The sequence below is a fragment of the Panthera uncia genome, assembly GCF_023721935.1.
Source record: "Panthera uncia isolate 11264 chromosome A3 unlocalized genomic scaffold, Puncia_PCG_1.0 HiC_scaffold_11, whole genome shotgun sequence".
NCBI classification, from domain to species: domain Eukaryota; kingdom Metazoa; phylum Chordata; class Mammalia; order Carnivora; family Felidae; genus Panthera; species Panthera uncia.
This window is the reverse complement of record NW_026057578.1, coordinates 67,330,479-67,342,224: the sequence shown is the minus strand read 5'-3', so window position 1 is coordinate 67,342,224 and position 11,746 is coordinate 67,330,479. Positions and strand designations below refer to the sequence as shown.

General features: G+C 33.6%; 1 protein-coding gene across 1 annotated transcript in view; it reads left to right on the top strand.

Moving 5' to 3' along the window:
- Nucleotides 1–7,530: 7,530 nt before the first annotated feature.
- LOC125936994 (neurexin-1-beta) overlaps nt 7,531–11,746 on the top strand; it is a 132,130-nt gene continuing 127,914 nt past the window's right edge. Inside the window, exons 1-2 of the mRNA XM_049651463.1 lie at nt 7,531–7,630; nt 9,038–9,357. Of these exons, the coding sequence (XP_049507420.1) occupies nt 9,157–9,357 (201 nt within the window). The 5' untranslated portion in view covers nt 7,531–7,630; nt 9,038–9,156. The remainder of the gene's footprint in view (nt 7,631–9,037; nt 9,358–11,746) is intronic.

Here is an 11,746-nt window from a genome sequence, read left to right as displayed (position 1 = left end):
TAGGCTTACTAGTTTGTTTAGTCCTATTGTCAGAAAAGAAGCACTTTTAAATGTTGGTGGTTATATGTTTGTAATTACATGGGGTCTTAAATGTCCAGATGACAATCTAAATCCATCACTATTTTACATTAGTCATGAATCTAGTCTGCTCTCATGGCTAGAAGATCTATAATTTCTACCACCTGATGTTGTGGAGATCCAATTCTGTGTCATTTTTACCTCGGTTAAAGGAAAGACATTTTCTTTGCAACCAATTGTTATATTTATTGATGGACTTTGGAAAATGTTGGTGGGGGAGTCTACAATTCAATTAATTTTCAAGAAATCACCCACCTAAAATCACTCTAGAAAAAGATATTCTTGGAAATTATACATATTTCTGAAGATTCATTGAGTCTAAGACTATGTCTCTCCCATATGGTTCATTAGAGAATGGAGGTACTTGCAGAAATTTCTTCCTGATCAAATCAACTATCAACTATCCCTACAATTAGAAACAAAGGATCCGAAGTTGGTATTAATTTCTCTGCCAATATATTTGCACCATAGTGGTCCCAACTTCAAGTTACATGCCATTGGCTTATGTTTAAGCACAAAACATTTTATGTAAGACACTTCCTTTGGCCTATTGTCAAAATCGTGATTGATGAAAGAGGAACAAGATTAGGGAGTCATAATATATATACCATCAGTGTACTAACAACCTTACTGATTTTTGGTTCTTGAATAACAAATACCATAGGGCTGTGCAAGAGATACCCCTACTGGATTCATTTTCCATTGAGGAATCATTTATCAAGTTGTTACCCTGTGCTCAGCATGTGCTATGCACAAGGTATATAGCAGTGAACAGATGTACTGGATGTAACTTTTGCTTGCAAGGAATCTAAAATCTCGAATCAATTTCATCATGATTATAGATACTGCTACTAAGTGTTATAACAATGCATAATGGAAAGCTCTAAGCTAACTAGGTGGAGGGGGTGCACAGGGAATGCTTCCTCGAGAAACATCTAAGCTGATATTTAAGGGAAAAATCAATTGGCCAGACTCGTGTGTGTGTGTGTGTTGTGTGTGTGTGTGTGTGTGTGTACATGTGTATTTACAGTGGGAGTGGGTGAGTATGTTAGGATACACAGATACAGGAAGCTTGCAAAGCAGATAAAATGGCATCTTTAAAAAGAATTAGCTCTGCTAAAGGAATTGAAAGAAGTGCAGAGTGACTAGAATTTAAAGAATTAGAAATAAGTGGTTCAACATGAAGCTGGAGGAGGCAGGAGACAAACTGATGCATTGTTATGCACATATCTTAATGATATAGCAAACAATGTAATACACAGACAACTATTTTCATTAGAATAGCTACATTCTTTCACAAGTGTGTTCCTCAAAGTATCTATGATGTTCAGAATCTACTTATTTGAAACATTACCAGCTAAGTTAGGTATTACTGTATTAGAATGGTTTGCAAAGCCATGACACATATGGCATTTAGTTGGAAATTATGTGATAATGTTGCTTTTAAAACTGGAGTAATTTTACATAACTATGTTAAACGTTTACATTACTTTGTGGGTCTAGGCATATCCAATGGCATGTTCTCAGTTAAGAACAAAAGATCTAAAAACAAACTCCTATTCTTCTCTGGAAGTATATATAGCTTTTCAGAATGCTTTTGTGTTTCCTTTCCCAAAGTTCAAAACTCAGGAAAAAAAGAAGGCTTCAGAAGAAGCAAGTATCTTTGTTTTTACTTTCATATTACTTTGGACAAGTGTTGGGTTCATAGCATTGCTTTCTTTTTATTTTATTTCCCACAAGTATATTACTTTGTCATACCGAAACTGACAGTTTTGTTCCTGAGGAGAAATTACACATCAGAGGTGAAGATTTATGAAAATGAGAGGAAAAAAACTATGTATTAGCAAAGTTCACATAGCTTTTCTCTACTGACCAGTAGTCATAAAAATATGATTACAATTTTATTTCTCTTTGTTCTTGGAGTCCCACAATGAAATTTAGCTACAAGTCAAGGATTTGAATTTTATTACTCCTTGCTGCTTACCTTGATTCTTTGAAATTAATTTTGTTTCCTTGAAGTCTGAGGGTTTATACAAAATTAATATTCTATAATATGACCAAGTATTATTGGTTAGATAAGAAAATGAAACTACCTGGGATTCAATCAAAATAAAGAATGTTGCAGTCTAAGTCTGAATGATCAGATTTTCCTTTTTATTCTTCACCCCTGGAACCTTGTTTGAAATATCCATTACATTTAGCACTTTATATCTAAATGGCCATTCCAAATAGAGCTTGCACCTATACATTGATTCTGGTGGTAGGAAGCCTAGCTTTTGTCAAAAATACTGAATCCTGAAACTAATATAATGTTTGTATTAATTACAGTCCAATTAAAAATTAGTTAATTAAAAAACACTGCATTCTTTTGCAAATCAAAGAAAAATAAACCTAAGTTTTACATATTATTTCATTGCTTGGAAATTACTTCAACAGAGAAATGAATGTCACTGGTGACATTTTCAGTGGAGGTTACCAACATATTTAACCCACATAAAATCCGCTGGAAGAAAAAAAAAAAAGATAAAAGGAAAACCTCATTCTACCTTTAGAAGGTAGGGTGAAGTTAGGGTGAAGGAAGTATGTTTTAACTATTCGATGAGAAGTTCTGTTATCATAAACTAATTTATAGTCTCAATAGATTGCTCTGTTGATCTGTATGCTTTTTAAAAAGTTAAATTCTTCTTGGACTCTTTAATGATTCCAAAATGAATAGATCTTTTATAAGTGGGTCATTATTACTATATCATTACCTCTGATTTAGGAAACTTAAAGATGAAAATAGCTTCCCCCAAAGATTCTCTTTGACTTGACTGGAGTATTCAGGTACATTCCACTGATTTTTAATCTCTCCTGTCATTATAAGCCTCTTCCTTTGACCATGCTCAGAAAGACAATGTAATGTTTCTACACATCTACATGTTTGGTATTAGATCCCAACCCTTTCCATAGGAAAGAACAGGTCATTGGAAACTATATTTATCTTTGACCTTTCCCAATCAAATTGGTTGTTTTATGTCCTTAAATACTGCATGCAAAGTTTAGATGTATATCAAACTATGGCCAGGATTAAAAACGAACACAGTCATACCAAATTACAGATTGTTTTGCAAATAACATATCATTATGAATTTGTGAAGAAATAAAATGGATTTTGAGCAATTTCTCAAAATAATATACCTCAATAATGACTTTTCATATGAAGCTTGTTAATGAAAATCATGAGATTTATTCTCATGATTAAATGTAGGCTTATTCCTGGTGAACCTAAATAATCTGAACTATTTTATACCAGTGGAACTCATCTGTCAGAAAGACATCATCACAATACTCTATTCAGATTTGTCTTTGGTTGATAGTGTATTAATATATAATTTTGTCACGAGAAGTCATTAATCTTTTATTCTAGTAGAAGAACAAAGAATCTGGAAACTAAAGTAAACATATATTGAACACAGGGTGCCTGGGGGCTCAGTTTTTCAAGCGTCCAACTTTGGTTCAGGTCATGATCTCACAGTTTGTGGGTTCGAGCCCCATGTTCTGAGCTGTCAGAACAGAGCCCGGAAGCTGTCTCAGATTCTGTGTCTCCCTCTCTGCTCCTCTCCCACTCATCCTCTGCCTCTCTCTCTCTCTCTCTCTCTCTCTCTCAAAATAAATAAACATTAAAAAAAACTTCTCTTTAATCCGTGTATTGAACTGAAATGAGTACCATCTGATTTCCCATCCATTACTTCAACAAAGACTAAAGTCTGTCATTTGATTTTAAAGTCAAATTTCTCTTAAAAAAAAAAAAGTCTCTGAACTAGAAGGCATCTGATAGTCATGGTTGATGGGATTGTATGACCCTGTTCATGTGGCTACCTTTTTAAAAATTATCACATCTTTTTATACCTATTTCTGCTGCCTACTCATTTTTCTCTTTGTTGTTGTTGTTAGTTGACCTTTGTTATTCATTGGAAATAATGGTGTTTTTATTGTTTTAGCTGACTCTCATCAAGGATCTTTAAAAGCTATTGTTGACTTAAATCATGTTATATCCAATAATGATAATTGCTCTGAGTGCCAAAGGTATGAGAGAAAATTGCATTTACCTGTGTATATATGCATTAACGTGTTTTTATGTGCTCTTTTTCTAAGTTATCAAAAAAGAATATACAAAGCTATTAGTTCTCTCCACCTGTCTTACTTAGGGCTTTTCTACTTCCCTTACTATAATAACTACGATTACTTATTTTGTGGCATGAAGCAGTTATTATTAAGTAAATAATGAACTGATTGTATAGATGTTCAAGTCAGTGACCATCATTAAAAGAAATAAAATTATAAATGAAATATGTGATATCTCATTTAGAAAGTCAAAGGGAAGCTCAGCTATGTGCGATTTATTCTCTGGGCAGAGTATTTCCTTTCTTTTTCTTGTGAATGTTGTTGGGCTCTAGGATGAGATAATGGTTCCCATGGAAGCTGTGAGAATTGAAAAAAAAAGATTTCCTTCACCACCTCAATCTACAGATATTTCACAGGAAGTTATATGATAGGTATTGTGTTCCACCAAGAATACAACAATTAACACCACACACAATACCTGACCTGATGGAACTTCAGAGTTCAGAGGAAAATATTTATTGAATATGCAATTATAAGGTCAGTGCCTGTTTCCAAAGGGCATGTATCAGGTGCTAGGGAAACATGCAGTCAAGTGTCCTAATCTAACTTGATGACAGCTAGGAAACACCTCCTGAGGAAATAATGCTTCTATCAAGAAGATTCCATTAATGAGTCATGTTTGGCTAAGAAAAAATGGAAATAGGGTGAGAGTGAGGAAGAGTATTTCAAATAAAGGAAGCTACAAGTGCAAAAGCCTAGAGGAAAAAGGAGAGCCTTAGAAGAATTGAAAGAAATCTCATGAGGATGCAAAGAAGATGGCAAGGCAGTAGCAGTCACGAGATGAGGAACAGGAGGTAGTAAAGGACTAGATCATGGAAGTACTCATAAATATCATCAGGGGTTCGCAATTTCATACTAAAGGCAGTGGTAAGGGTTATAATAGACAAATGAAATGCTTAGATTTCAGCTGACATGTGGAGAATGGGTGCAATTGATTGCAGGGATGATGCAGAGGGGTCTGTTAATATCCTGTAGTAGTAATTGGGCAAAAGGTGATTTGGAGCCTAAATTTGGGTGGTATCTGAGGGAATAATGAATCATTTCTTATGATGGGAACACTCTGGCATGAAGAACAGCATAAGGAACCACCTAATTACAAAGTCATCAGGAGAGTTATAACAATGTGAATTGATATATGAGTGTTGGCAGACAAAGAAGTTAATAGAGTAAAGGATATGTGTTTTTGAAAAAATATTTCATGTTTGCCTATCAAATTATGGACATAAAAATGTGTTGATCACATAAATCACATATAAGCCAAAAACACATATTCATCATTCATCACACTGCCTTAAGATAACCAATATCATATTTTAGTGTATTTTACCAAATATACATGTATGTAAGCACACAGACGAGAACACAAATTGTACACTCTTTTATTTTTTTATTTTTATTTTTTTAAAAAAGTTTTTAATGTTTATTTATTTTTGAGAGAGAGAGAGGGAGAGAGAGAAAGCACGAGCCGGGGAGGGGCAGAGAGAGAGAGGGAGACACAGTATCGGAAGCAGACTCCAGGCTCTGAGCTGTCAGCACAGAGCCTGATGCAGGGCTCAAACCCACAGACTGAGATCATAACCTGAGCCAAAGTCAGACGCTAAACCAACTGAGCCAGCCAGGCGCTCTAATTGTACACTCTTTTAAAACAAAGATAGGCTTGGAATTTAAGCTATTTGTATCCTTGTTTTTGTTGTTGTTGTTATTTTCTTTTTTTTTTCTAGATTATCAATATACTAAAAATATCCCATAGAATAAAATGTATTTTATAACTTTTAAATGATTACATAATATAAAGAAATACATATCAATGTTTTTATTAAACTATATTTGGGACCACTTTGACGTTTACATTCTTTTTTAAAAGTTGAGTATATTTGACACACAATGTTAACATAATTTCAGGTGTAAATTTTAAATTAAGTACTAATATTACATTTTAAATTAAGTACTAACACATGAAATATTTTAGTCAAATAGACATTCAAGGGACAATTGATAAGATCTAAATTATAGTTCTTTTCTAGTTCTCTAAAAGCGTGTGACCAATATAATGGCGGGTTTATTATGGTAAGTATAGTATATAGTAAAAATAGTATAAGACACACTTACAAATATTCTGAGAAAAAATTATATCTATTATTTTCTTGAGCAAAATGCTCCATTCCTTTCTTGTCAGCAGTACTACCTTTCAATGTTTGTTTCTCCTCTGAGTTTTCCTCTGAGCTTTTGCCAAGACATCTTAGCTCAAATTCCATGTTAGTTAATTTTCACAGAATAGAAAAACTTGCAGTATTCACAATTGAGCACTGAGATGGCAGCTTGGATTCTTCCTAAGTGCGTTATAGATCAAGAGTACATTCATCTATTTGCAAGCATTATTCAAGGTCAGTTTAAACTGTGCTTCTATCAGATAATGTTTTGTTCAAAGAAGCGAGGCTCCCATGTAGTTTGAACCTTTGAGTAGGAACCACTGTTTGTGGCTTGTATTTGTTCCTTACACTGTCATGCCTTTAGAATAGTTTAATAAAAGCAGATACTTGAGAATAAAAAAAAAACATTTTTTTTTCAAATGTTATACACTTCAGCATGTTAAGCTTTAAGTGGAACTGAAGGACACTCAACTGAAGTCACTTTTGTCAAAGCCTTTTCCTATAATAACAAATTTGGATGATGCAAGATGTATTCCCTTGTGATGTCCAAGTGATTGATAAATCAATTTGTGTGGAATATACAAAAACTATTCAGACTTTGTGGTTTCCTTAAATGAGATGAATAAGAATTTCTATTTTCTGAATAGGACATAAAGTTTTCTAGGCCTATTTTAGATTCATCAGTGTGCCAAAAGATGGTATTAAGTTTGGTGTTCATAAATTTCTAATCTGGAATAAGAGGTTGAATGTATTTTGAAAACTTAAACCTGTTTCACCTGAACATGTTTAACTAGTTAATAAGAAACATCAAAAAGACAAAACCCTGAGATCAATGGTCATTTTTTTGTAAAGCTATTATATGCTGTTTAAATTGGTTGTTCGGGTCTGTCTATAACATAAGTTCAATAACCTAGCTCAAATGCAGATTTCTAATTTTCAATTAACATAGGAATAATTTTGTTTGCTAAAATAAAATAAATGAATGAATGACAAGTCTGAAACATGAAATGTTCTAGGTAGAACTTTTTAAAATTCCAAATTTCAAAAAATCATGTGGCAACTGTATAGCTCAAGCTTTAAGTATTAACTTTTAACCTTTGACCTTACAGATTTTAACCAATGAAATGTCTCTTTAAACTTTAAAGGAAACAATGATAACGAGCGCCTGGCGATTGCTAGACAGCGAATTCCATATCGACTTGGTCGAGTAGTTGATGAATGGCTACTCGACAAAGGTAAAAAACATTGATTAAAACTTCAAATAAAAAAATAATTTGAACATAACCAAGTAGTACTTCATTGTAACACTAATAAACATAAAAAATAAATTTTCCGTAAAACTAAATTAAAAACAAATTTAAAACAGTAAAATGTAGATAGTAATATTTGCATACCTTGTATAATAATTTCTATACATTTTTAGACGTACCAGCTGTTTAATAATCTTACCCTGTTAACTTAAGGTTAAAGGGACTGTTAAATATAATCCACTAACTCAATCTATGAAGGTACTCACAGCAAGAATTAACCCAAAATGATAAATCATTCATAGATTATATTACATGTTCCAGCCTCTAAATTATTAACTAAAATATATGTAGTTCTGATATCTTTATTATGGTCCTGAAAAAAAAAAAACAAAACAAAAAACAAAACCAAAACAAAAAAAAACTCTTGGTTTAAACTCTAGGCATCTTAAATAGTGGGCAATATGGATTGCCAGTCAAAATGAAGTCCCTTTAACGTTTGCAACCTTCTAAGAGCATTTGAGAACAAGCCCTAATTAAAACTGAACTTAAAGTTGTGTGCATGCTTTTTATGAGCAGAGAGCAATCTGCTAAAACCGGATACTCAATTTGATGATATTGGTACTGTTGCTGAGGATTGCTGTTTGATGGAAATGTGCCATGATTTCTCCATCGGTTTGTGTATCATTCCTGAAGCCGCTTTTTACATCTGAAGCTATTTTTTTTTTCATTTTGTTTTGTTTTAATAGACTTGCTGAAAGCCAATCAGAAAAATATTTTTGGATTTTTTTTTTTTTTTGTCTCCGACATGCTTAGTGTAAACCATGCATTTCTTTTCAGTGTGATTGCCGGAAAAATAGAATAATTCAAATAACAATGGACTATATCTTCAAAAAATAAACATTTTCGAAGACTAGTGTATAGATACATGTGGCCATTACATGAACTATGAAATTTTTATCATAAATTTAAAATTAGATTTAGCTGCTTTAGATTAGTTTATGCCAGTGTTAATTTTAGAATGACAAATACTTGAAACATTAGCTATCTCACATTTTTTTTAATTTGACAATTTAGACTTAAGAGACCAACAGTATAAGATCTTGATGTAAAAGGGAAAAGGGATCCACTAAAAACTGATTTATAATATGTATCTTTGATTGGTCTTTTAGCAAAAACACTACATTTATGATAAGTTGAGAATTTACAAGTATTTGCCAATGATTATGCATTTCATGGACACCTCATTTATAAGCAATGAATTATGAGTCAAATGCCTCTCTTATAGTTTATTGCTCTCATTATCCACCCCATGAAAGATCTGTTTTATCATCCTTTGTAGAATGTAGAGTTCACAATCAACATTTTTGCATGTATGTAATATTATTTTTACAGGGCGTCAGCTCACAATCTTCAATAGCCAAGCAACCATAATAATTGGCGGGAAAGAGCAGGGCCAGCCCTTCCAGGGCCAGCTCTCTGGGCTTTACTACAATGGCTTGAAAGTTCTGAATATGGCAGCCGAAAATGATGCCAACATCGCCATAGTGGGAAATGTGAGACTTGTTGGTGAAGTGCCTTCCTCAATGACAACTGAGTCGACAGCCACTGCCATGCAGTCAGAGATGTCCACATCAATTATGGAGACCACCACAACCCTAGCTACTAGCACAGCCAGAAGAGGAAAGCCCCCTACAAAAGAACCCATTAGCCAGGTGAGTACGTGGATTTCATTCCTTTGTCTGGGAACTTTGGTTATGAAAGTAGGCTTTTCTGCATAGGTGTCTTTTCTAAAATGGGATTGTTTCTGACCTTGGGTGCTATGGCTGTCTTTCAGTCTTGCTTAGCATAATGTACTCAGTTTGAATGTGAAATGTGTATATGCTTTTAATCTGAGATTTGTCGATTTTTGTAAACTGCTTTGTGTTGGTTTTGTTAGCTACTAGCTGGTAGTCTTGATTAATAACTTTGGTCTAGCCCAAGCTGAGGGGATTGTCTGCTAATTGCACAGGGTTTTCACTTTTTAAGTTAAATAAACAAGTAAATTAGTGAAGTACTTGAAGGGCCTTGTTTGTTCAGGCTCAGGACATCATCAAAATAAAGCAAATTTGAAGAGAAATCGCATACAAAACTTCTATTATATTTTAAAGTGTCAAAATTTTGAATTGATAGCCTTCTGGTTCTCATGATGAATAATAAGGCTACCCTTTTACTGTTGTTGACATGGTAAATTTTTATTCTTCCCTTCAAGTTTCTTCTGACTGGTCTAAAAAGTGAAATTGACATGAAGCAGATTCATAGGAGAAAAAAAACCCTTTAATTATTTGTACACAGTCTCAAGAATAAAATTGAGACCCAAATAAATGACTAAGGCAGGCAGCTTTTATACTTTTTTTAGCCAAAGGAACATAAACCTGTAAGAAATTTACAGGGCAAAAAAGAAACCCTTAAGTTTTGGAGCTTCAATTAGTAAGGAATTCTAAAGGGATTTGGACTGGGGTAATAATTTAGTAAAAGTAACAAGGTTTGTTTATATAGCCTTCTTGGCTCTGTATTCCCAATGTCTGGTGATATGGATGTCTCTTTACTTCCTGGTACAGAGAGGACACCTTTCGTATGGAAGATTTATTTTCTGCTTTCTGAAGACAAAGGGGCATCCTAGTGTTCTTGCGCTGGGTGTTCCTTAGGTAACTCTAATTCAGAATAATCACTGTACCTGCCCTTGATCCCCACACTGTCTATGAGAAAAATGCACTGTTAGTTTATCTGAAGACAAAGACCCAAAATATGGTACTTAAAAACTGTCTTAGGCTTACATACTTTGTATTATATGTGGTCAGCTGCCCTTACCTAGAATCCACTTCAATGAACCTATGTCTCATGTCTAAAGTTTTTGAAAAATAGAGTTTTAAATGCTAAACGTTTACAACTTAATGCAATCAAGGTATACTTAGTGATGGCCTACTGTGCATCAGGCACTGGCATTACATCAGTGAAGACTAAGGAAAAGAAATCTACCTGCCTCAGAGAGTGCTGTAAGAATATTACTAAAATGCTATTAAATGCTACTAGATCCCTATTGACATTTATAGTCTTTGTGTATATTCTGTTGTTATTTCTTTCAGAATTGTGTGTCTACTTGGCCTAAATTGTTTCCTTCTGTTTTGTTTTTAATAGCGAATGTGTGTCTCTTGTAGATGCCATATAAAGCTTTTCCAAATACATGATCCTAACTTTTATAGAAAACTTCATTCTAAATAAACAAGAATGACAACAATTATTTTTACATTTCTTTTATTTCACGTGTTTGAGATACACCTAAGTGTCAAATTTGGAAAGAGAGTAGAAGAAAGTGAATTCTGTTCATATCAGCACGCTGTCTACTAATTAACATGTTTACCGGGGAAAGAAAAAAATAGATTCTGATTTTTACTTTCAGTAGAAGGAGCAAGAAGAACAGGATAGAAAGAGAGAAAATATATTAGAAGAGAGATAATAAAAACTTTATAAATTCTGTAAATTCATAAGGGTAGTATTGCATATTATGTGCCAATATGCACTTTCTCTCTGTCTGTCTCGTTTCTCTCTCTCTCCTTTTATTTTTTATTTCCATTTGACCATAAAGTACAATGAGCTGTCACACAGGGTATTCATCAATATATATTTATTGATCATTCTCCATGTGCCATACACTGTCCTAGGCACTAGGGGGGACATTAACAACAATGAACAGAAACCCCTGTCCTTAGGGAATATCCATTTCAGTAAGAATGTGTGCTCACATTATAATCTTTCTGTTGATTTTCTCTATCTTGTTTAGGTTTGTAAGATTGTTAATAATAACACTTATTCCCTTGAATAAAGACTTAACGACTTTAGAACTTTACACAGATTTATACATATCCAGCAGCTCCATTTGTTATGCTTTACTGATGCTTCATTAATGATTTGTTATTGTGATTGTTGGTTTATGATTTATTTAACAATAAGAAAATTATTGGGGCACCTAAGTGGCTCAGTCAGTTAAGCATCCACCTCTTGACTTCAGCTTGGGTCATGATCTCACAGATTTGACAGCCTGGAGCCTGCTTCAGATTCTCTCTG